At 49.5% G+C, this 25,901-nt stretch overlaps 2 protein-coding genes across 8 annotated transcripts in view; one reads left to right on the top strand and one right to left on the bottom strand.

Moving 5' to 3' along the window:
• Positions 1 to 8,142: 8,142 nt before the first annotated feature.
• On the top strand, positions 8,143 to 25,691 carry ZNF835 (zinc finger protein 835). Of its 4 annotated transcripts, none has more exons than XR_015245076.1 (6): positions 8,143 to 8,528; positions 9,447 to 9,535; positions 12,005 to 14,213; positions 17,229 to 17,335; positions 17,795 to 17,837; positions 23,490 to 23,796. XR_015245076.1 is itself a non-coding variant. In XM_086690805.1 (2 exons), the coding sequence occupies exon 2, from the start codon at positions 12,053 to 12,055 to the stop codon at positions 13,703 to 13,705; it is 1,653 nt and encodes a 550-aa protein (XP_086546931.1). In that variant the 5' UTR covers positions 8,143 to 8,528; positions 12,005 to 12,052; the 3' UTR covers positions 13,706 to 14,051. The 4 variants fall into 4 exon arrangements, 1 of the variants encoding a protein (XP_086546931.1); XR_015245077.1 differs by having other exon boundaries at positions 17,700 to 17,837; XR_015245078.1 differs by lacking the exons at positions 8,143 to 8,528; positions 9,447 to 9,535; positions 12,005 to 14,213; positions 23,490 to 23,796 and adding exons at positions 23,862 to 24,009; positions 24,630 to 25,691 and having other exon boundaries at positions 15,277 to 17,335.
• The window catches only part of SMIM17 (small integral membrane protein 17), a 38,461-nt gene continuing 31,706 nt past the window's right edge, over positions 19,147 to 25,901 (bottom strand). For 3 of the 4 annotated variants that reach the window (XR_015245080.1, XR_015245079.1, XR_015245081.1), the window contains one exon: positions 25,684 to 25,897. Coding sequence is in view for 1 of the 4 variants with exons in the window: in XM_086690818.1 (XP_086546944.1) it covers positions 20,802 to 20,912 (111 nt within the window). In the remaining 3 variants the exon portion in view is untranslated. Of the gene's footprint in view, positions 20,913 to 25,683; positions 25,898 to 25,901 lie in introns of those variants that run through there. The other variant, XM_086690818.1, reaches the window with a different exon arrangement.

Here is a 25,901-nt window from a genome sequence, read left to right as displayed (position 1 = left end):
GGCTGTTAAAAACTTCCAGTCAGCACCACGTGAAAGACAGCATGGAACAAGGAACAACAGTGCAATATTGTTCTGATACCCAGGTTGGAGAAGTTGTACAGTGCGCAACCTGCACACACATGCCATTGTTTAAGACTGAAGGAAAATCACCCTAAGGACAGGGATGCCTCCAATACCTTGAGTCTTCCTGAGTCTTGACCTTGTCGAGGTCTTCCAGTGACCTTGTCCTGTAAACTACCTCAGCCTCTTGTTCTGAGCTCCCCTCCCTACAACGTGATCCCAATTCCTCATGCACAGCCTAGGGCCTTATCCCTCCAAACCTCCACTCTCTTGTCTTCAAAGAGTCCACCCTTGCTTCCAAACAGTTCCCTGCCTTCTCTGTGCTCTTGTTCACGCGGCTGAAGGTGGCTGTGCAGACCCCTTCCTCGCCGCTGTGGGTTGAATGGTGTCCATCCCCCGAAAGAGAGATGATGAAATCCTAACTCCCAGCCCCTGTGAAGGTGACCTTCTTTAGAAGTAGGGTCTTTGCAGATTATCAAATTAAGTCAAGAGCGTTGGAGTGAACTTCAAGTACTAATGATGCCTTTAAAAAGGGGGAAATTTGGATGCAGACACCACACAGGGAGAAGCTCATATGCAGATGAAGTGGGGGTCCCGGGGGTGCACCTATAAGCCAAGAAAAGCCCAAGATGGCCAGCAACCCCCAGAAGCTACGGGTGACCCCGCCCTCGGACTGCTGCCCTCCCTGACGAACAGCCTGCCCTCTGTGCAGCCTTCTTGCCATCCTCGCTCTGGACAGGTGATCATGTTTCACTACTCACTGGAAAGAAGCAACCAGAAGGTGATAGACGCAAGCACCCGGCGAGGCTTCCACCCGCGTGCAGCCCCCTGCCTGCCCACCGCTCAGAGCTGTCCACACAACCCCCTCTCCTCCTATACCGAATTCCCACCCCTTCTCCCCAGCCCTCGGACCCAGCGCTGGAAATCCTGTACCGGCTCCCTCCACGGCATCACTCGCCCCAGCAAACAACGTGCCTCACAGCTTTGTGTTTAGGTTCTAGGTTGAATTTGCCTCCCACCCTCAGATCCCCAGGCTGCAGACCTCACCCCTGGCACCTCCCAATGGGACCTTATTTGGAAGCAGGGTCACTGCAGGTGTGATCAGTTAAGATGAGGTCACCCTGGAGTAGGGCGGGCCCCTAATCCTACGTGACTGGTGTCCTTACAAAAAGGGGAAACCTGGAGGCAGACACACACACAGGGAGAAGCACCAGATCTCCCACCCAGCAACTGCAGAGGAAGCTCAGCCCTGGCGACACCGTGGTCTGGGACTCTGGCCTCCCGAACTGTGGTGATGGGGTTCTTGAACAAATGGCCAAGAAAGAATTCTTGAGACGTCTTTGGTGCAAAAAGGTGATTTTATTAAAGCGCAGGGACAGGCCCCATGGGCAGGAAGAGCTGCACTGGGGTTCTGACAGGTGACTGATTATATACTCTGAAGGTCGTGGGGGTTAGGGATAGTGTCAGTCTCTAAGGAATTTGGAAGCAAGGCTTTCGTGACCTTGAGGGGCTAGCTGCTGTTAAGACAAGGTTGCTTTGAGTCTTTAATGAAACAAAAGCATTAAGGAAGTAAGGCAGCCGTGAGTTCCTCGAGGAAAGTCACACTGCATGTTTCAGGTGTCTATCAGAGGGCTGTGAGCTGGAAAGAGATTTAATTTATGCTACATTTCTCTTGCCTCCCTGAACAACTTTGACCCTTAGATCTTTAAGATGTTGAAGGCAGAAGGTCTCATCTTCTGTAGCTTTTTCCTGCTGAGTAGGGGCGTAAAGATGTCCCTACCCGTGGGTCAGTTGAGAATTTAAAAGGAGTTAGGGGGGCGCCTGGGTGGCGCAGTCGGTTAAGCGTCCGACTTCAGCCAGGTCACGATCTCGCGGTCCGTGAGTTCGAGCCCCGCGTCGGGCTCTGGGCTGATGGCTCGGAGCCTGGAGCCTGTTTCCGATTCTGTGTCTCCCTCTCTCTCTGCCCCTCCCCCGTTCATGCTCTGTCTCTCTCTGTCCCAAAAATAAATAAAAAACGTTGAAAAAAATTTTTTTAAAAGAGTTAGGAAAGGCTAAGGCAGCTGCATCTAGAGTTGATAACATGTGGGAGTTTTCCCGAACAGAAAGGGTCATCTGTCGGCTGGGAGCTGTGGCAGTGAAGGAGTATTGTCACCAGGTGGACGGGCATGCAAAACGTAATTAAACAAACAAAAAGAAGCCCAAACCGGAGTCCTCTGATAGTTGACAAAAATCTTTCTTTAGTCCAGGGATTTAAGGAACTATTAAAGGAAAGAGAGGGATAGTGTTAAGTGCCAGTTTGAGTATTTGGAAGTTAGAAACTCAGAAATAGCTTGGTGGTAATCTGGAATGTGTACACAGCATTCTGCTTCTATGAGAGCATGAATTCCACCCTGTGCAGCACTTAAAACATCTAGTGCCACTTTATTTTATACAACTGTCTAATGCATTTGGGTTATTTTAGTGTTTAATAACACAGTGTTATTTTGAGAGTCATTTAAGGCTTTGATTGCGTAATAGGTGGTGTTAACCATCATACAGATTCTGTTTTGTTTAGTAAATAATCCGAGGCATTTTTATAGAAAGAAGACAAATGTAGGTTAATGGTTAGAGCAAAATTATTAAAAAAAATTAATGTTTATTTATTTTTGAGGAAGACAGAGAGAGAGAGAGAGAGAGACAGACTGTGAGTGGGGGAGGGGCAGAGAGAGAGAGAGAGAGAGACAGAGAGAGAGAGACAGAGAGAGAGAGACAGAGACAGACAGACAGACAGAATCTGAAGCAGGCTCCAGGCTCTGAGCTGTCAGCACAGAGCCCCACGCGGGGCTCGAACTCATGAACCGTGAGATCATGACCTGAGCCAAAGCTGGGCATTCAACTGACTGAGCCACCCAGGAGCCCCTAGGGCAAAATTATAAGCCAAGTGTCTGAGTCTTGAGCTCAGCCAGTGAGAAGACTTCTAGATGTCAGGCTTGAAGCATTCCCAGATGGAGTGGGGACCGGCGGTGGGAATTAGATGGGTTTTTCTGGTTTGTAACTCAAATGTCTGTGGTGATCCTTTTGAACGGCCCGTAGAGCAACAGGCACAAAGACTGTCTCTACAGGAGTTTTATGACGTTTACCTCCAGTTGTCTAGTTTGGGCAAACAACAAATATTTCTGGTTAAATATCAGAACTAAAACTTAACATCCAGGGGCGCCTGGGTGGCTTGGTCGGTTAAGCGTCCAACTTCAGCTCAGGTCATGATCTCACGGGCTGTGAGTTCGAGCCCCGCGTCGGACTCTGTGCTGACAGCTCAGAGCCTGGAGCCTGTTTCAGATTCTGTGTCTCCCTCTCTCTCTGCCCCTCCCCTGTTCATGCTCTGTCTCTCTCTGTCTCAAAAATAAATAAACGTTTAAAAAAAATTAAAAAAAAACCTTAACATCCATAAAGGTGCATTGTTGAAACAAAATTTTTTTCTAATAACCCTCATTTCCAGAGATACCCGAATCAAGACTAATGCATTTGTAGAACAAGTCCAGTTTTAACAAACTCGGCCCAATTATTTACATAAGCTCAGCAAGAATAGTGATTGATCATATAGATATTTTAAATTTTGGGGCACCTGGGTGGCTCGGTCGGTTAAGTGTCTGACTTTGGCTCAGGTCATGATCTCATGGTCCGTGAGTTCAAGCCCTGCGTCGGGCTCTGTGCTGACAGCTCAGAGCCTGGAGCCTGTTTCAGATTCTGTGTCTCCCTCTCTCTCTGCCCCTCCCCTGTTCATGCTCTGTCTCTCTCTGTCTCAAAAATAAATAAACGTTAAAAAAAATTTTTAAAAAATTTGCTACCCTGGAACTTTTTATAAGGAATCTAGATTAAATGTTTAGTAGCCTCTCCAGGCCAGAAGCCAAGCCAGGTACTTACCATCAGACATGCCTGCAATATCTATAGATATGGGGGAATGCCTCTTCACGAGGTCCCCAAGATATCCTGAGGTCCCTGCACCTGCCAGGAAAGAACATTCTTTACTCACCTGGTAAGACTGCTGGGAACTCTGTAAGCAAGGTATCCGGGCAACATTTCCAATGGGCTTTATGGCTCCATGTTTCATAAAGCCAACCTTAGTTCCTCAGAGCTGTGAGGTCATATCTGAGTCTATGCATGGCTCTCAAGTAGGACATTTGAGTCAAAACTTTGATAAATTATCCAGTATTTCTAATGGTGTCCTGTTACCAGAGGAGCAGATTCTTGCTGGATGCATGTAACTGCCATGAAGGAAACAATACTCACTGAGTTTTTGAATTTCAGAGAGTTCAAATGGAGAGAAAAGTTAAATGCTTCTGTGTGTTCACCAGTGAATACTCTATCACATTTCTGTATGCCACAGATGTCTTGAAAGAAAGTTTCCTTAATCTGGGAGAGCAAGCATTAGAGACCCAACAATATTTCCAACAAAAGTCACAAAACTATAATCTTCCTCCGTTTATTTAGCCCCATGTTACTAATTCTTGTAATTTGAATGCAGCTTTTTGGTTCTGAAGATTTTTACACATTTGTTTTATGATCTTGAAGACGTCAAATGCCTGTTTGTCCTAAAAGTCATTTTTGTAAATCTCTTTGAAGATGAAACATGTTTTGTGAGAGCATCAGAACAGTAACTATAAGTGACAAAAGGCTCAAAAATGGACATGGTAACAGTCTGATAGGAGAGTTCATTAGGATGCAATTCGCAAGGAAATTCGGTCATTTCTGTGACACATGACACTTTGATAATCAGAATATCAAGTGAGGACCTTATACCAAACACATGAAAACGTTAGGAATTTTATATACATACCCTCTTCCCCACCAGACCCAGAGCAGCGAGGGGGCAGGAACATATCACACCCCTCTTCACTCTAACAAAACTGCCCTCCGGAAAACATGTCTGTTTCAGTGTATTCCTTACCTCCAGGAGCCTGTGGGGAAGGAATTTCCCTAGGGAAAGGGACCTAAAAACTGCATTTCCTGGGCGGATAGAATAGGACCCCAACCGGGCTAGAGCGACTTCTTGGCTTTCCCCACGCTCCACCTGGCTGTCCCCCCTCCCCCCCCCCCCCCATCTTGTCCTGTATTGTTTTAGGGAAAGGCTTTGTTTGAGCAGATTTGATCCTTCTGTGAGGAAACAGTGCCCCCAAGTGATCAGTCTTCAGAGAGGACAGAGGAACACGATTAGATTCACCATGGTTTACACTTGCCCTGTTTCCTTTTTTTATCTTTTTGGGAATAAGACGTATTGGTGCTTTCTCCAATTATGCTGAGAGCTAACATGGATCTCTGCACACCACTATTCTAACCCACTTTCCCTGGAGGCCCCTGCAAATGCTGGGTTTCACGTGTGGGCCTGGCCAGCCTCCAGCCCCTGTGATTGAATCACATGCTAATCCAGGTGTTTCTGTCCAGGTGTCCTGTCCTTATGGGTGACACCTGCAATCTGCCCCCTATGTGTGTGCCTGCCTGTGAGGTCAAACTCCCCCCCCCCCCCCCTCCAGGAAGGACACCAGTCATATTGCATTAGGACCCACCCTAATGACCTCATTTTTACTTAATTACCTCTGTAATGACCCTGTCTCCAAATAAGGTCTTCTGAGATATTGAGGGTTTGGACTCCCACGCAACTTTCTTTTCTTGGGAGTGCGGGACACAATTCAGCCCCAAACAGGTAAATATAGCTTTCTAAACAAAATGGCTTTAAAAAATATGTAGGGGCACCTGGGTGGCTCAGTCGGTTAAGCCTCCGACTTTGGCCCAGGTCATGATCTCACGGTCTGTGAGTTCGAGGCCCGCATCAGGCTCTGCGCTGACAGCTCAGAGCCTGGAGCCTGCTTTGGATTCTGTGTCTCCCTCTCTCTCCCTCTCCCCCGCTCATGCTCTGTCTCTCAAAAATAAACATTAAAAAATTATTAAAAAAAAAAAAGAACATAGCATCGACTTCTGCTACGGCCAAGATGCAGTAACAGGGAGCAGATTTTCTCTCTCTAAAACAACCATAAAAGGGGCAAAAACTTAGTTTTTAAGCCATTGGAGCTCAGGCCATGAAGGATGGTGATTCCTGGCACGTGGGAAGAGAATAAGGTAAGCCCTATGATTGCCCCAATTTACTGTCTTAGGAGAGTTTCCAGGTCATGGTCCAGGGCGACAAATCCTGGCAGAGCCCTGTAAACACCCTGAGTTAAAGAGATTGAGCTGGGGGCGCGTGGGGGGCTCAGTCGGTTAAGCATCCGACTCTTGGTTTCATCTCAGGTCGTGATCTCATGGTTCATGAGTTCGAGTCCCGTGTTGGGCTCTACACTGCCGGTGTGAAGCCTGCTTGGGATTCTCTCTCTCTGCCTCTCTCTCTCTCTCTCAACATAATTAAATAAGCTAGAGAGAGAGAGAGAGAGAGAGAGAGAGAGAGAGAGAGAGAGATGGAACTGAGTTTCCAGGAAGACCAATGTGGCCAGAGTTTATGGGAAAGAGCACTCGATAGGCCGCACAGAGAAAGAAGTTGGAAAACCCCCAGAGGGTCCCACTTGAGCACTTAGTGGAACAATGACCTGCGACGAGGGCAAGAACCACCAAAAGGATTAGAATGAGTGGTGCCCAGCACTCACACTGGGCAGAGACACATATTATCATAAATGCAGACTCCTCCAGCTTTGAAAGAAGAAAAAACACAACAGTGACTCCCAACTGCTCTCAGGAAATGTTCTTAGTATGGCCCACAAGAAACTGAATCCCTACATCTTCAGCCTCATCTCTTGGCCCTGCCTCTGTCTCAGTCAGCTATGCCACTAAACTGCTGTGTAACAAATAGCCCCCCATTCAGTGGCTTGCTCCTGGATTACTCCTATTGAAGCCCTGAACCACCATATAAGAATTTCTACTATTCTGTGTCCACCATGCTGTGAGAAGGCCAAGCTAGCCACAGGGGGTGTCTGGTCAGCCCCAAAAGACACCACATGGAGAAAAACCCAGGCCCCAGATGGATGGCCCCAAGTGACTCATCCCCAGCAACTGTTCGAGCCACCCCTGGTCCATTGTGGAGCAGAGATGAAGCCCTCCCTGCTGTGCCCTGCCTACTTTCTATACCACAAAATAATGAAATGAGCCTAATAAAATGTTCCTCATGATATACATCAGTAGAAAGGTTCTTTTGTATTTGAATAATTCCTGCTTGTTTCTACCCCCCCACCCCCGCAGAGGGGATTAAAAAAAAATCTTTTTAGTGATTAAGAGAATATGCTGCAGACTTATGAGCTCTCAACATGGTTTATAAAGAATATGTGAGAGGTATTTTTTTAAATATTCAAATATAAAACTAAGCCAGAAAAAAAAAAAAGCCCACCCTTCATGACTCAAAACCACAATCCTTTATTCTCAAGCTCACAGGTCGGTGGACTAGGTGGGAGACCCTGCTCCACGAGTCCCCCGCTTGAAAGGACCTGGGCATGTTCTTACTACGGCAAGGCCAGAAGCTTCCAGAAGGATAAGGGAAAACACAAAATGCCTCTTGAAGTCTACATATAAAATGAAAATTTCAAGCATGAAGAAAGAGTGTGTGATGGTGTAATAGCAGCCTTGGCGGGGGGGGGGGGGGGGGGGGGGTGTCCATGAAATAATGTAGTGTCTCACAATCAATGGCATGTCAATTTTGGTGAAATCCATTAGTGTTCCCACCCTACGTTCACCCATTTCTTTGCATTCCCAGGTCAGTAAGTTCTGAATGCTAACAGAGTTCCTACATAAGAAGCACTTCACAATCCTGGCTGGCCAGTGCGTGGCTGTACGCGCTCGCGGTTATCATCACTTGCACAGTCGGTAGGTTGTCGACTTCTTTGCTTTGTAGGGGAATTAGATCAAACTCCCGAGAGAAAGAATAGCTTTCCATGACTTCGTGGTGAGGTGTGGGTGGTCAGCGCCAGCTTCCGCCCTCGCTATGCTGTTCGGCCTGCGTTAAGTGACTTAACCTCTCTGATCCTCAGCTGGTTTTGTTCCCCTAAGCCTGCGGACTGTGCCCCTCCCCTGAGGAGGCGGAGTCCCGCCCCCATATCTCTGGCTCCGCCCCCCATCTTGAGTCCGGGCCCCGTCGGGCGGAGGTCGGTCTGAGCACCGACCCCGCACCGACCCCTGAGCATCGACCCCGCAGGCGTCCCCGGGACTGGTTCTTCCAGGACGCCGGCGCAGCGGCGCGGTGCCTTCTGGGAGTTGTAGTTCGCGGGAAGCGGCGCGCGGGATGTAGCTGTGCCGGTGCGCAAGCGCAGTCAGCTCGGGCCTGGCGCTCTGGCCCACCCGCGGAGGTCGCCGTGGTCACCTGTGAGGCCTGCTTGTCCGCTCCACCGTGGGACCTGGGGTTACTGGGGTCCGCCTCGGCCGGGTAGGGCCGGAGACTGAGGAGAACCTGACCCGAACCCACCGAGCTCGCGGGGAGCCTCCGAGGCCTTCGAAGGCGGTGCCGGGAGTCGAGGACACTGGTGCGTGGTTTGCGCGAGCGCGAGTGGGTGTGCGCGCGGGTGTCCGTGTCGCTCTGTCGCTGTGTGTTCGTGACTCCAGCGCTGTGTGTATGCGAATCCCGCCCCGCCTGTGCACTTGCTTTTGCACGTGTGTCACTACTGAACTTTGTGCCAATGCAGGTGTGTGGCCTTGTGCGTGTCCCTGTGCATGTGAGTCCTGCCCCGCATGTCCCTGCGTTTGCCCGTGCGCGACTCCACAACTTTGTGCGCATGCAGCTGTGCGTGACTCTCCGTGTGAGTCCGACCCCTCATGCAACGTATTTGTACCCGTGTGCCTAGGCAGGTGTGAGCCGTGCGTGTGAGTCCGGCCCTTGTGTGTTTGCATGTGGGTGACTACATCCGTTTGTGCCCTTGTGAGTATGTAACTGTGCGTGTGACTCTGCATGTGAGTACGTCCCCCATGTCACCGTGTGTCTGCACGTGACTGAGCCTGCCGGCTGTGCCTGTACAGGGGCCGCAGCACGCATAATTGACTGTGTGTCTGCATTTGGAGACCTGTGCCCATGGGTAACTTTAGGCACATGTGGAATGTGTTCTCCTAGGTGCGAAGTGTGTGATTCTACGTGTGTCTCGGTGTGCAGCTGAATGCAGCGTTTCGATGGGTGTGTCTGCCATCCCGGAGCTGGCCATTCTGTGTGCCTGAACATGACTGTGCGTGTGGAGGTCTATGCAGGCGTCACCGGATGTGTTTAGGAGACACTGGGCAACCTTGGGGTCACTGCGTTTCTGCACGTGGGGGAGACCCAGCACACATGACTTTGGGCACGTGTGATGCTCTGCCCACTTATGACATACACTTATGACTGTGCATGTGTCTGTGGTGACACACGCCTTGGCCCCAGAATCTTCCTTCATGGTTCCCATTTCTTTCTCTCACAGATGTGGTCTGGACCCACTGATGCATGGTGGCCAGAGCAGGGGCCACAACTTGAGTGACACACAGGATCTGATTCTCTGAAAACCACAAGGTGGGTACCACGGCCCTGTGTGGAGGCCTGTCTGGGCCTGACAGCCGCCTGTGGAGACGGTTCTGGAACTGGGCCAGGCCTAGCCCGGCTCCCACCAGCCATGTTCTCACCGCTGCATACAGACCCTGCTTCATGTGACCCTCACCACTGCCATCCGTAATCCCACCTGCCGGCTGCCTCAGTTGTTCTCCACCCCTCCCCCACTGCCCTGCCCCTCTGCTTTTCCTGTGTCGCCCCAGCCATGGTCCTGCTCGGGACCCTCGCCCCTGCTGCTCTCCTCTCACAGCCCAGATCACTCACTCCTTCATTTCTGGATCTAGTCTCTCTTCTCCACGAGGCCTCGCCTCAGGGGATGAAGGTTCCAGGCAAATGGAACAGCTAGTCAGACTCAGCTCCTGAGTGAGGAGCATGCCTGGAATGTTTGAGGAGCAGCAGGGAGGCCTATATTGGAGAGTATGAACCCGGGGCAGGCAAGGGTGTCGGAGAGGATAAGCCCCGTAGCCAGGTGGCCCAGGCGTGGGCTCTAGCTTTGCCAGTTCTGGGAGCTTTACTGAGGAGCAGGTGAGCTAGTTCGTGGCAAGAGCTTAAAGAAGGCTTGGGGCGCCTGGGTGGCTCAGTCGGTTGGGCGGCCGACTTCAGCTCAGGTCACAATCCCACCGGCCCCGTCGGGGGCCCCACGCCCCACCTCCTGGGGCGCCTGGGTGGCGCAGTCGGTTAAGCATCCGACTTCAGCCAGGTCACGATCTCGCGGTCCGTGAGTTCGAGCCCCGCGTCGGGCTCTGGGCTGATGGCTCAGAGCCTGGAGCCTGCTTCCGATTCTGTGTCTCCCTCTCTCTCTCTCCCCTCCCCCGTTCATGCTCTGTCTCTGTCTCAAAAATAAATAAACGTTAAAAAAATTTTTTTTTAAAGAAGGCTGGGCATACGGCTCTGTGCTCAGCGGAGGCTGGTTGTTACCGCTGTAACAGTACTCCCGAGTCGGTGTCAGAGGGGCCAAGACCAGCACCTCTCAGACGGTCCCATGCCCACAAATCACGTGGGGCTCCCATAAAAAGCAGATCTTGAGTCGCTAGGCCTGCAGAGGGGCCTAAGCTCTGAGTCTGTCACCGGCAGTGCCGCTGGGCCCCAGGGCCAGGGTGTAGCAATGAACCTTTGCCACGTGTTCATAATCCCTAAAACGTAGATGGCTGTGTTTGCCTGTTTTTCAGCCTAAATAACATCCTACCTGATACAGCCTTTGCATCTTAACTGTTTGCCAACACTGCATTTGAGGTTCTGAGCCGTTGGGCAGCTGGCGGCCACTCATGTTTATGCCGTGCGATACTCCGCTGTATGAATATACCCCTGTTCGTTCCCTTGTTAATGGACAGTTGGACTGTTTTCTAGCATTTGGCTGTTACACACAATCTTGGACGGGCTTCCTGGTACACGTGTGCACGTTTCTCTTGCTTACGTTCCAGAAAATGTAATTACTGGGGGACTGGGGACATGTGTCTCCAGCTTTCCTAGAAAATGCCAGTGGTTTTTCCAGTGCACACTCCTACTGGCAGTATATTATGCATAGAGTTTGGGAGCTAGCTGTTCCTTTGTGTACAATTTTTCTCCAGAAAAGAAAAAACCCTCAGCTCAGAGACCCATGACAAAGTACTGCAGACTGGGTGTGTTCAACAGAAATTCATTTCCTCATAGTTCTGGAGGCTGGGAGTCTAGGATTAGGGCATCAGCCTGGCCTGGGTTCTGGTGAGAACCGTCTTCCTGGCTTGCAAATAATCTCCTCCTCACTCTGTCCCCACATGGTGGAGAGAAAGAGCTCTGGTCTCTTCCTCTTATGAGGACACCAATCCCATGGTGGAGGCGGGCATTTAACCTCATTATCTCCCAAAGGCCCAACCTCAGACATTATCACGTTAGGGCTCTGATCTATGAATTTGGAGGGGACATGATTTGGTCCAGAGCACCAAGTTGCAAGGCTATATTTAAGAGCTGTCAGGTTCATGTTTTTGCAAAGATCTTTTAAAATTGTTTGCAGGGGCGCCTGGGTGGCTCAGGGGGTTAAGCCTCGGACTCTTGATTTCAGTTCAGGTCATGACCTCACAGTTCGTGAGTTCAAGCCCCATGTCAGGCTCTGTGCTGACCATGTGGAGCCTGTTTGGGATTCTCTCTTTCTCTCTCTGCCCCTCCTGCTTGCGCTCTCTCTCAAAATAAATAAACTTAAAAAAAAAATTTTTTTTAATTACTTTAAGTCTGTGATCTTCAGTCAGGGGACACTTGGAAATGTCCAGAGACATTTCTGGTGGTCACAACTTGGGGCAGTGCTACTGGCATCCAGTGGGTAGAGGCCAGGGATGCTGCTAAGTACCCTCCAGTGCATAGGACAGCCCCCCCCCCCCCAAACCATCAGCAGTGTGGAGGCTGAGACCCTGCACTAAGCCTTGTCCAACCCAAGTTGGTTTTTCTCCTCTTTTCCCTCAGATCCAGGGACAAAGGTGTGAAAACAAGGCAGTGACTCAGAAAGCAGCGATGGAAGGACTCTCGAGCGTGGCCACCCCCCAGGGCCCCGAGGTGGGGGAATCCCGGGAACAAGAGGGTCGGTTCAAGGACCAGCAGGAGAACCAGAAAAGCTGTTTGAAGCAAGAGGCCACGGCCCCCGGGGAAGAGCCCGCCAGGGACGTGCAGGAGCGGGGCGAGCTCGGCGGGGTGCCGGGAACCGGCCGGAGTCCTCCCCTGCCCCAAGCCTGCGGCCGGCCACGGAGGCGCGGCGCGCCCAGGAAGAACCCGAAGCAGAAGAGGGCGGGCTCCGGCGAGGAGGAGCGAGGAGGGGGCGGCCCCCGGAAGCCGTGGACGTGCGGGGACTGCGGCAAGGCCTTCAGCTACTGCTCGGCCTTCACCCTGCACCAGAGAACCCACACCGGCGAGAGGCCGTTCGCGTGCGCCGACTGCGGCAAGGCCTTCAGCCAGAGCGTCCACCTGACGCTCCACCGGCGCACGCACACGGGCGAGCGGCCGTACGCCTGCCCCGAGTGCGGCAAGGCCTTCAGCCAGGGCTCCTACCTGGCGTCGCACTGGCGCACGCACACGGGCGAGCGGCCGCACCGCTGCGCCGACTGCGGCAAGGCCTTCGCGCGCCCCACGCACCTGGCGCAGCACCGGCGCGTGCACACGGGCGAGCGGCCGTACGCGTGCGGCCAGTGCGCCAAGGCCTTCCGCAACCGCTCGTCCCTGCTGGAGCACCAGCGCGTGCACACGGGCGAGAAGCCGTACGCGTGCGCGCGCTGCCAGAAGGCCTTCCGCTTCTCCTCGGCGCTCATCCGCCACCGGCGCACGCACACGGCCGAGCGGCCGTACGCCTGCGGCCAGTGCGCCAAGGCCTTCACGCAGCTAGCGCACCTGGCGCAGCACCGGCGCGTGCACACGGGCGAGAAGCCGTACGCGTGCCCCGAATGCGGCGCGCCCTTCAGCCAGAGCGCCTCGCTGGCCGAGCACCGGCGCATCCACACGGGCGAGAAGCCGTACGCGTGCGCGCAGTGCGGCAAGGCCTTCACGCAGGTGTCGCACCTGGCGCAGCACCGCCGCGTGCACACGGGTGAGCGGCCGTACGCGTGCGCCGACTGCGGCCGCGCCTTCAGCAACCGCTCACACCTGGCACAGCACCGCCTCGTGCATACGGGCGCGCGGCCCTACCGGTGCCCGGAGTGCGGGGCGGCCTTCGGGCACGTGTCGTCCCTCATCGAGCACCAGAAGATCCACACGGGCGAGAAGCCCTACCGCTGCGGGGACTGCGGCAAGGCCTTCAGCCAGGGCTCGTCGCTGACGCTGCACCGGCGCACGCACACGGGCGAGCGGCCCTACGCGTGCCCCGAGTGCGGCAAGGCCTTCAGCAACCGCTCCTACCTGATCCAGCACCACATCGTGCACACGGGCGAGAAGCCCTACGAGTGCGGCGGCTGCGGCAAGGCCTTCAGCTTCTCCTCCGCGCTCATTCGGCACCAGCGGACGCACGCCGACGGGAGGCCCTGTCCGCGCGCCCGCTGCGGCCACCCCGCCACCCCGCTGCCGCACCCGACGGGGCCCCCGGGCTCCCCCCGGGAGGAGGAGCCAGGCGGCGGCAGCGACCCCACACAGAGTGCCACAGACCGGCAGAAGGACGAGCTGATGCCTAACGGGGACCTCTGACCCGGCACCGCGCCCGGCACTGTTCCACCCCCGCTTCCGACCGCTCGGCACCAAGGGGAGGCGCCTTCTCCTCCCCGACTCGTCCGTGAGAAAACCGAGGCTCAGGGAGGCCCGGGGACTTGCCCAAGGTCACACAGGGAGGAGGTCACAGGGCCGGGACTGGACTCCGCATCTGCCGGACTGCCCCTCCCCACAACACACACATTCTGCCTCCTGGTTCGGAACTATAAATGCGACCCACGAAAGTAGACCCAAAGAAGTGTCTGTGCGTCTCTAGCTAGCCTTTGAATGGTCGAAGATTTGATGATCACGTAGGCATTTGTTCAATAAATTTAGTTGGATAAAAGGTTCGGCTCCTTTCAAGTTGGCATATTGACTAAGGAAGCGGGGTCTGAAGAAGTGTGGATCCCTAGGACTGAAACAGTGGTTCCAAAATTAGAACGAGCCAGAGACATCCAGAGAAGGAAAAGCTCTAGAAGAGACTTGCCTCTCCCCTGACCTGCAAAGGGTGAGTTTCAGAGTGCACCCCAGCCTTTTTTAGGATGAGGAAACACTTTCCCCTGCTCCAGCCTTGTGCCCCCCACCCACCCACAATCAAAATCCTGACTTTAATGGTTGTGTCCGTTAGCTGTTGCTGTGTAACGAAGCATCCAGACCTCAGTTGTCCATCTAATATATTTCCCATGGTGGGGGTTTCTGTCGGCCTGGACTAGGCCCAGTTGATCTTGGCTAGATTCAGTGGCGCATCTGTGGTCAGCTGAGGGTTGGATGGGGGTGGCTGTTCAGGACGGCTCAGCTGGGCCATCTCTGCTGCCTTCCTCAAGACTCTAAGGGTGTGCACTCAGGACAGTAGCAGGGATTTGGAGAGAGTGGGCACACAAGCACAGTTTCAAGCCCCTGATTATGTCAAGTTTGCGTGTAGACCCACTAGCCAAAGCAAGAGTTACAGCCAAGCCCATGGGTAGTGTACGAAGGGCCTTTTCAACCATGTGGTTAGAAGTGTGAAATGTGAGAATGATTAACGCAGTCACCTATCACCGGGAAATAAGTTATAGTCCTACAGCATGGTCTTTACGAAATTTTGTTATGGACAACATTTGTTTGGTCCACAGTTAACAAAGTGAAAAAAAATCTTAGCCCTGTCCTCCTCCATCCCCCCTACCCACCAAGTTCCCCTCCCTAGAGGCAACCATTCTTGAGTTTCTTGGTATCTTTCCAACATAATCTATGCATATATAGCAAATAATATGGGTATTTGCTTATATGTATAAACGTGCTACAAAGACGTACAGTATACCTTTCTACACAGATAGTAGCATACAACCCACAGCTTCTGTCCTTTTATTTATTTTATATTTGGAAGCACCGGATGTTATCATTTCACAAAGTTTGGGTGTAAGATTTCTTAGGTAGAGAATCACGTATGTTTGTTTTGATCTCACTGATTTGTTCAGGTCCAGGAAAAAAAAAATGACAAAAATATTTTTCAGTTACGAATGCCTTTTTTACAAGGTTGACCAACAAACGGTCCTGTGTCATGGAACAACATAACTGAACATATCATAACAACAACATAACCCCCCTCTGCATAAAAAGGAACCCCCTACATAAAGAATTTTTATGAGATTTTTTTCAATTATACAAAATGTACAATATATCCCCACATGCCCATCCATTTTGACTGCCTTAAAAAACAAAAAGAATTTTGGGGTGCCTGGGTGGCTCAGTCGGTTAAATGTCCAACTCTTGATTTTGGCTCAGGGCATGATCTCACAGTTCATGAGTTCGAGCCCCACATAGGGCTCTGTGATGACCGTGCAGAGCCTGCTTGGGATTCTCTCCCTCTGTTTCCCTTTCTGCTCCTCCCTCTCTCTCAAAACCAGAAAAGAAAAGAAACAATTTTAATAGAATAGGAATGCAATGCTTAAAAGTGCTTTCATAACAAAATTTACCATATTTTATGATATATATTTGTTTTTAAAATAGTTCATGAAAATGCCTATTTTTTTTCCTGGTCTATTTTAAAGTAAATTACCGACAGGATCTCACTGCTAAATACCTTAGGCTGCATCTCTTAACAACAACAAAAGTACCTTCTATACAACCACAGTATCATTCACACCCAGTGAAACATTAATTTCTTGATATCATCCAGTGTCCCGTCCATATTCAGATTTCCTTGGGCCCTGAAAAAGTGATGTAAATTATCAGAAAATAACGCCAAGCCCTGAAAATACCTCAAACATAAATGATCTTTAATGTGTATAACTAAGGAGGAGAGAAATTAAAACAACCACACGGACGTGTAAAGAGACATCTGTCTCCCTGCCCACCAGCTTCCTCAGCTCTTAGTCCTAGCAAGGAAGCTGGTGAGGGGCCTCGGAGGAGATGCGTGCCTTTCCTTTTGCCCTGGCGTTACCTGCACAGGCCTTGGCACGCAGTAGGTCCTCAGGGAATCTCATGTGAATAAATAAATGAGTGACAAATCCCTGACCTGCCCTGCAGGGTCAAGACTTACGGTGTTTGTGCTTCCTCTGTGCTGCAGACATCACTCAGGCCCCAGCATAGAGTAGGCACTCATAAAGGACTGGGTGAGTAGTTGTGCATCCCAGCATCAGCCCTGGCATCATTCAGGGTCAGAGGCCACACATTCGGTGCCCCCCTGTCTCCCAGGCATTAGCCAGCTCAAGCACCAGCACACAGTGGGTCTTCGGGAGATCTAAATTAATAGGCCAGGTAAATTAATAAATAAGTAAACATCCTCAGCACCAGTCCTGGATCAGAGAACATGCATACTGGTTCCTTCCTGTGACCCCAACTTTGCCTAGCCCAAGCCTTAGCACACAGTAGGTCCTTAAGAAGCTCCAGATAGCTGAATAGTTATACATCGCAGCATCAGGCCAGGAGTTATTCACGGTCAGGAGGGAGGACACAGTCGGTTCATGGCTATGCCCCAGACATCTCCTACCTCAGGCCTCAGCGCACAGTAGGTCCTCAGGAAATACTGAGTGACTGAATGAATGGTTGACCATGTCCAGCTGCAACCCTAGAGCCATTCAGGGTCTTGCATGGACTGCACGGTCTGGCTCCTCCTTCTGACCTTCGCCCAGCCCAGGCGCTAGGCACACAGTAGGCCCTCAGGCAGTGCTGCGTGAAGGGATGAATGTGAAATGGGAGCCCAGTTTACAGACATAAGCCTGAGTTCAGTCACCCCAAAGACCAAGGGAAACTGGTCCTCCGCAACGCCAAGGCTGCGGATGCCCCGGCTCTGCGGGGGGGAGAGGGGGGAGGGTGCGGGCGAGGTGTGGGCGGGGTCGGCGTCCCGCCTTTGAGCCCTTCCGCCAAGACTTCAACAAGAGCCGGCTAGGTGCAGTGCGCAGGCGCCGGGCGTAACGCCGCGAGCTGGCCCCGCCCGCGGGCGGTTGGTGGGCTGTGCTGCGGGGCCGACGCAGGAGGGTGGACGCGGGAGCGACGAGAGTCGCAGCCGGGAGGACGGGAGCGTCCGCGGTCCCTCCTGTTGCAGTGAGAGTGGCGCGCGCGAGCGGTGCCCTGAGTCCACAGCCGTGGAGGAGCTGAGCCCCGGGAGGGGGAGCTGCCGAAAATACCTGTTCAGAGCTTTCGGAATTACTGGTAAGGAAGAGGGAAAGGAGTTGGCATTCGGGAACACGGCAGCGCAGTCAGCCAGCCAGCCAGCCCCAAGCCGCTCCCACGGCTCCCGCAAGCCACGGGCGTGCCAGTGTTTGCCTTAGCGGTTTAGATTTGCCATAGTTGCCAACTTACCTGACATCCTCCGTCCCCCACTATGTTCCGCAGATACTGTATGCAGATGCTACCCTGGGGCCAGCGTGTCCTGTTCCAGGGGAGAACCCAGCAGCTTCAAGCGCATGGGGGAGGGGGTCGGAAGGGGCCGGGGTCCCACAGGCTGGCGTGCAGGGAATTCCTGAGAAATGCAGGCTGAACTCTGCAGCCCCCCTCCCCCACTCAACCTTCCCAGGACTCAGTTCCTCCAGGGAGACTGGGCAGAGGAGGTGGACAGAGCAGAACCTCCATTAACCATCAATTAACCATCAATTAACCTGTAATTGTCAGGTGGTGATACAGGCGCTGAAGACCAGGAGAATCACCTGCGGAGGTAAGTGTTATTTGGGGACGGTGGGGGAAGATGTGGGAGCCGAGCACTGCAGGTGAGGGAGCCACGTGAGCGTCCGGGGGGAAGAGCATTACAGGCTGAGGTCCACTCCACAGTCCGTGCCAAGGTCCCGAGGCAGGCACGTGGCAGGCACGTGATGGGCTTGTTCAAACAGCAAAGGCCGCGCGCATGGAACGGAGGGTGCGAGCGCCAGCCCTTACTGCAGGGATGGACGGCCACCGTGAGGACTTTGGCTTTAACCTGCTGAAGTGGGTGGATTGTGAATGGTCTTAATTATGGTGTCATGGGATGTATCTGGCTGTCGAATGGAGAAGAGACCATCAGGGGTGCGAGTCGATATTTCTGTCATCAATGAAATGTGGTTCCTGGCACGTGATAGAACCCAAATGAAGGGCCATTGCTTTTGTGGTTTATATTCTCATGCCTGTTTGCAATTTCCCACAAATTTAAGGCACGTGGGACGGTCTGAGCGAATCTCAACCCACAGCAGCCCCCCCCCCCCCCCCCCGTTCGGAACATCTGGCACGGTCCCCACAGGCATCTCCGGTTTCTACCTTTGTCCTGCTGCAGTCCATTATGCTCTGCCCACTCCTAGGACAGCCAGTTCCTGCCTCCAGCTGCCGTTCTCTCCCTTTTTTCAAGATTCCAGTTCCTGGGGCAGGGAAGGGCTGGGAGGTGAGGGTGTGAGGAGAATCTATCCCGTGTCCCCCACTTTGCCACGTAGAACAGGGTGGTGGTGGTAGCCATCCTCCCAGCCGAGTGGAGAAAAAGAAGGTCACCCCTGCAAGGGAGTGGAACTCTGAGGTCAGTGGAGAGGAAAGGTCCCAGTGATATTTTTAGGCCCCGGGAACCAGCTATAAATTGAGCCAATTTCATCCCAGGCTTTGGTGTAACATGAATCGGTAATTGATCATTAACAAACTTAAGCTTCTTTGAATCAGCCGCTGTTACTTGCAACTGATAAATCGTAATGAATGTAACAGCTGAGGCTTGTGTCTGTTTGAAGGGACGATTGTTGCTTGTTTTTTGATGCAGTCAGCTGGAGGGAACTATGGGGAGACAGGATCCCATACTTCTACCTGCCCAGATTTTTTTTGGCAAACCTGGAGAGGCCATTGGAAATCCTATCAAAACGACACGAAGGGTCTAAATACACACACGTGTGCGCACACACACAAATTTAAAAAGAGCAGGATGGAGATACCAACCACTAATAGACAAAGTAAAATTTAAGCCTCGGGATTAAATTGGTTTAAAGACAATCATTTTATATTTCACAAAGGATTCAGAATCAGGTTTAAACTAATGTTTATTGCATGGCTACTATTGCCCGGCATTGTGCTTGGTGGTGTACGTATACCCTTTAATTGGCAAAGACATAACAGTGCTGTACCTCATATGCATCAAATTACATAGTGACTGAATACATAAAGCAAAGTTTATACAAAATATATTGACAAACATAGTCATACTAACAGATTTTCACATAACCTTATTGGTTTTTGACAGATAAGGTGAGCCAAAACTAACACATGAACCTACGCAATATCATGGATAAGACTGAATTCATTAACAGACATGTAGAATTCTGAATTCTACAGACTGAAAATACACATTCGTCTTAAATGTCCGTGAAACATGTACAAACACTGGACACGTTGTAGGCCACAGTAAGAGCTTTTAAAAAGCTTTTGAAAGCATATATATTAGAGGCCACATTCTTTGTTCACAGTGCAGTAAATCAGTAAAACTATTTTTAAATAAACCTGATCAGAGTTTCAAAGCACTCTTTATAAACACTACGATATAACATTTAGACAACAACAAACAGGAACACAAATTATCAAATTAAAATGTGGCCAAGGCTATAATCAGAAGTATATTTATTATTAAGTATACTATTTTGGCAAATAATTTTGTAAAAAAAGATTATAAATGAATTATTCAACATAAAAACAGACAAGGTATAGAAATAAAAAATGAGCCTAATACATATTAATGAAAAAATTACAAACTAGAGAAATATGGATATACATGAATTCTAATGCTGGTTCTTTGGAAAAGCAATAGTAAACTGGATAAAACTCTGACAAAACTAATGGGTAAACCCACAAGCAGAAGTTGAAAGGAAGAAAGGAGATAGAACAAAATAAAGAGAAGATTTTCATTTAATTATAGAATGGTATTCATAATCTGAAAAGTTCAATGAAATGGAGAATTTTCTAAGCATAAAAAACACTATAAATCATCAAAATTAATGAAATATAATAAACTGGTAACATGAGAAGAAACTGAGAAAGCCGCCCAAGAATTCAGCTGAAACTTCCTCTCCATACCTCCAGGCCCTGATTGCCTTACTGGTGAATTTCTTCAAAATGTCAAGGAAGTGATACTTAAGTTACAGAAACTATTCTAAAGCTTAGAAGACAACAAAGGTTATGTCCTTCAATGATGCAAGCCTAGCCATGTTACCAAAACTTGACAAAGATAGCACCAATCTTACGTGTGAAGATAGAGTGAAGAATCATACATAAAATATCAAGAAATAAAGATTCAGTATTTGAAAAGACTAGTGTACCACAACCCTAAGAATACAAAGAGGATTTGATATTAAGAAATCTAACAGATTTCATCAATCCTAAATTGCACATTTTTTCATCGTCTCTGAAGTCCGGATACATCTTCCAGCTGGTAGCATCTTACAATTAAGAAGCATGTTTTTTCTTTCTCAGTGGTATATAAAGCAATATGTGTTTTACAATCAGTGATGTCTTAAGTTCAATGAAATAATGTAAAACCTCATAACAAAAGGTTAAATACAAAAAAAAAATCATCTTGATGGATGTTTAAAAGGCATTTGCTAATATTCAATACTATTCCTGATTTTTAACTATTTCCTTAACAAGAAGCAGGCCATTTATTTCAAAACAATAGCCACCATTATAGTTAAATGTGAAACATCATAGGCATCCCTGTTAAAACCAGGAACAAAAACAGGACACACACTACCAAGACTATGGTCGTTTGTTGTGGAGCTTTTGACCACTCCACAAAGCCCTGAAACAGAAGAAAAAAAAAGTATAAATATTAGAAATGGAGGGGCCACCATTGTTTCTTGCAGGAAAATGTGATTGCATGATTGGGAATGAAATGATATATCAACTGAAAAGCTGAATTCACAACTGTACAATGAAGTGACCAGATATAACATAAATATACAAAAATAAGTAATACACCTATGCTGTATCAGAGGAAAGATCAGAATACATGTGATGAAAAATTTCAAGATGACATATACAGTTTCACAGTGTTAAATATCATCTATACACCAGTGACCTCAACTGTGTGTGTGTATGACCCAACCCGTCTCCTAAATTCCTAACTTCTAAATCTCACCATCTGCTTGCCATCTCCACTTGGATATCTTTTTTTTTTTTTTTTTTAATATTTATTTCTTCTGGGGAGAGCACAAGCAGGGGAGAGTCAGAAAGAAGGGGACAGGATCCAAAGCGGGCTCTGTGCTGACAGCAGTGAGCCCACTGTGGGGCTTGAAGTCACAAACTGTGAGATCATGACCTGAGCCAAAATCAGATGCTCAACTGACTGAGCGACCCAGGTGCCCCTCCACTCAGATATCTAATGGACATCTTAAACTTTACATATCCCAAATACCCTAATATCCCTCCTCCAACTAAAAAGAAAAAAAATCTCATGCAGTTTTCCCCATATCTCTCCTTCCGGCCCCTCCAGGCCTGTAACTGTGGCCTTCTTGATGCTTCTTTCTTTGTCATCACACACATTCGAGCCATCAACAAATGCTGTTGGCTTTACCTTCAAAATACATCCAGAAGCTGACTGCTTCCACCCTGGTCACAGCCACCATCACTCTTATCTTGATGCTACCCCAACCCCCAATTTCTTCTCCATGGGGCAGCCAGAGTGCTCCTTCCAAAGCTGAAGTCATTCCATGCATTACTCACTCTTCCCCAGCCACTCTTGTCTCCATGCCTTTGCACTTATGGTTTCTTCTTCCTGAAATGCTTTTTCCCCAGGTATCCGTGAGGCTTTCTCTGTCACATCTCCCATCACTCAGTTTTTGTCACTTCCTTAAAAAATGCTTCTCTCATCACTGTGTTCAGAACTGTACACCCCAATACCTTCCCACAGAAAACCACAGAACTACCCTTGCCCAGCTTTTCTTTTGCTCCACGCCCTATAAGGGCAAAGACTTTGGTTTGCTAATGACTGTAGCCCCAGTGCCTGAACAGTGCCGGACACAGAATATGAATTCTGTAAATATCCGTCAAATGAATACATGAATAGAAAGACCTACCATGATGAAGGATGGGAAGACAGAATGGTTAATGGTGACAGTTCTTCTTCAAATTAGTGATGGGTTTAGTGCAACCACTATTAAAAATATCAGAGAAGTTTGGGGAATGGATAGGACATAATGAGTTATCTAGAAAGCTAGGCAGTGGGGACATGAAAAAAAAACCTGAAAAAGAAGAGAAATAGCATATACTATGAAATGTTACAACATATTAGAAATCATTGATGGAATTCACATCTCTAATCCTTGGAAAAGGACTAACTCTTCCTCTAGCCTGCTGTCTCCTGCTGGATGTCATCACATTTCAAAGCTCCCCTTTACATCCTGGAGAAAATAAACCACAGAAGCAGCTCCCAAGCCTGGCAGAGCATCAGAAAAACTTGGGTGACTTTTTCAAATAACTGGGCTCCACCCTTGGATTCTGTGATTCAGCAGATCTTGGATAGGCCCAGAGAATACGGGTTTTTATGAAGTTCCTCATAACCCATGCTATAGACTAGGAGGACAACTTGACAAATACATATTATTCAGTGGCGGCGACGACAACCTGATCATTCGTCAGTTGAGGAAATGGTCATGACAGAGCATACTACAGAATATTTGGCTGCTGTAAAAAGTAAACTTAAAAAAAACAGTGGCGCCTGGGTGGCTCAGTTAAGCATCCGACTTCAGCACAGGTCATGATTTCACAGCTCCTGAGTTCGAGCTCCATGTCGGGCTGTGTGCTGACAGCTCAGAGCCTGAAGCCTGCTTCAGATTCTGTGTCTCCCTCTCTCTGTCCCTCCCCCCCTCAAAAATAAATAAACATTAAAAAGTAAAATACAAAAGAACAAAGGACATCAATATGTATCCATATGGAAAGCTATTATATTATGAAAATACCAAATGGTAGGGTAAGCATTTTGCTATAATCTTTTTTGGGTTTTAAGAAATGTATGTGATTTCCTGTAGGATTCTATTTACATCAAATTTAACCATAGGCAAAACTAATCTATATGAGGCAAAATCGGAAATGTGGTTGCCTCAGGGTGGGGGACAGAGATCAGAAAAGAAGATGAGGGTATCTTCTAAGATAATGGCAGTGCTCATTGGGATGTTACATGGGCATATATATGTGTGCACACTCCCTCATCTGTGCATTTTGTTGGAAGTACGACAGTTTTTTAAGCAGAGTACAAAGTTAAGAAAACGTAAGTACAGGTCATCTGAAGTGTAAAAATTTTACACAGACACACACACACCATACTACTGCTAATAGACCTACCAGTGCCTCACCTGGTTCTCTTTTGTTTCTTTTCCAGCTGCTGTGCATATGGGCTGCTAACTTTCTGGTTTATCGCTTAGGTTTATGATTGCCCCCTTCTTAGAAATGCCCTTTGCTAATGGGATCCACCTCCCTAGAGAATTACACAGGCAGTTACGCTCATCCCCAACAGTCGTGCGCCCAGGGATAGAGTATAACACACTCCCCACTGGCTCAGGGGAGAACAAGGACTGTTGATGCTCCAGAGCTCCTTGTGGGACCAGGCCCAGGCTGGACCCCCAATCAAACCCAGCTTCCCCCTGAGAGCACAGTCCCTCAATAAATCCCTTGCACAAAAATCCCAATTCAGTCTCAGCTTTTTTTTTTTTTAATATATTTTAATTTTTTTTTTAATGTCTATTTTTGACAGAGCATGAGCAAGAAAGGGAGACACAGAATCCGAAGCAGGCTCCAGGCTCTGAGCTGTCAGCACAGAGCCCGACGCGGGGCTCAAACTCACAGACCGCGAGATCATAACCTGAACCAAAGTTGGACGCCCAACTGACTGAGCTACCCAGGTGCCCCTGTATTTATTTATTTTTGAGAGGGGGAGAGAGAGAGAGAGACAGTGCAAGCAGGGGAGGAGCAGAGAGAGAGGGAGACACAATCTGAAGCAGGCTCCAGGCTCTGAGCTGTCAGCACAGAGCCCAATGTGGGGCTTGAATCCACGAACCATGAGATCATGACCTGAGCCAAAGTTGGACACCTAACCAACTGAGCCACCCAGGTGCCTCCAGTCTCAGCTTCTAAGGGGAAGAATGTCTACTAGGATATATGGCAACTTTTAAAAAACATTAAAACCATTTTGCTGAAGTACAATATGCAAAAAGAAAAGTGCACACATTCTAATGGTACAGCCTGATGAATCCTCGGAAGGTGAGTGGCCCATGTCACCAGCTCCCAGAACAAGAAGCACATCATCCTCTGTGCCCCAAAGTCCTCCCCTCTCATACTCCCTCCCTCCTTCACCTAACCCCTCTCAAAGCTAACACTATTTCGACTTCTGATGGTGTAGACAAGTTCTGTCAGTACGGCAACTTTTACCCACTAGGAGTTATTTCTGGGGTTTGGCATTTCTCCCTTAACCTCACACACTTAGATGAGGTTTGCATTAGTGACAAATGCTTGCATTTTACAGGACAGAGTGATGGGACCATTTTCTCCTCCGTACTTTCCTGTGGGGCCACAGAGGGGGAACTTCTGCCCTCTTGGAAATGTCAGGAAAGTAACTCTTCTCCTTCCTTCCCCTCCTTCACTCACTCCCCCTATGAGAGGTGGAGTGACATCTGATTCGTGGGTTGGACACAGGCCCTTATTCCTTATCCCTAGTCTTCCCTTGGGGGAGGACCAAGTCCCAGACAGGTAGAGTACCTTAAAATGGTCAAGAGACATACTGGATTCAAATCCCAGCTCCATCATTTACAAGCTGGGTGACCTAGGGAAAGTTGCTTAACTTCTCTGTGCCTTAGTTTCCCCATATTTAAAACAGGACCATAATAGATCCTGCCTCAAGGAACTGTTAAAAGATTATCAAACAAAGGGCGCCTGGGTGGCTCAGTCGGTTAAGCATCTGACTTCAGCTCAGGTCATGATCTCACAGCCACACGTCAGGCTCTGTGCTGACAGCTCTGAGCCCGGAGCATCTTCAGATTCTGTGTCTCCCTTTCTCTCTGCCCCTCCCCCGCTCAAGCTCTGTCTTGCTCTCTCAAAAATGAATAAATGTTAAAAAATAAAAGATTATCAAATTGAGAAAGCTTCATGGGGAGGGCTGTGGAGCCTGGCTACTGTTATTATTATTAGTGGTCTGTGGTCCCACAGGAGGGAGACTGTGTCCATGCAGGACCCACAGCCTGCCAATGAGAGATGCCCCCCAGCATAATGCTCCATCAGTGCAGGTAAATGGGTCACGGCTCGGTGAATGAATGGATGAACAAACGAATGAATGTTATTGCAGAGGCCTCTAGGCACCTCCCCTGCCCTTACAGTGCCCTCTGAGAGTTTCCTTATCTTAAGCGAGAGGGGCCATTCTAACTACCTCACAGGGCTTGGGACTTGATAGCAAGAGATAGTGAAGGTTGGTGAATAAATGAATTAATGAGAAGCACTAAGAATCAAGTCAGGCTCACAACGCCACGAGGTGAATCATTCTCACCCATTTTGTTTCCTGCCTGGAGGTTCCTGACTGCTCCCACACCTATCCCTCCACATGGGCTACCAGCGAGACTTCTGTGTATCCGCAAGTCCCTTGAATGGCTCCCCGCTGCCTGTAAGGCTCACCCAACCCCCGTGGCATGGAACCTGGCAGCAAGAGGGCTCCTGTTAAAACCTAAGCTGGAGCGGTTCCCTCCTCTGTCCAGAGCTCTCCTATAGCTCTCGCTGCACTCAGAGTAAAAACCAAATAGAATTCTTA

The sequence above is a fragment of the Puma concolor genome, chromosome E2, assembly GCF_028749965.1.
Source record: "Puma concolor isolate L17-30 chromosome E2, mPumCon1.1.hap2, whole genome shotgun sequence".
NCBI classification, from domain to species: domain Eukaryota; kingdom Metazoa; phylum Chordata; class Mammalia; order Carnivora; family Felidae; genus Puma; species Puma concolor.
This window is presented reverse-complemented; position numbering and strand designations above follow the sequence as displayed.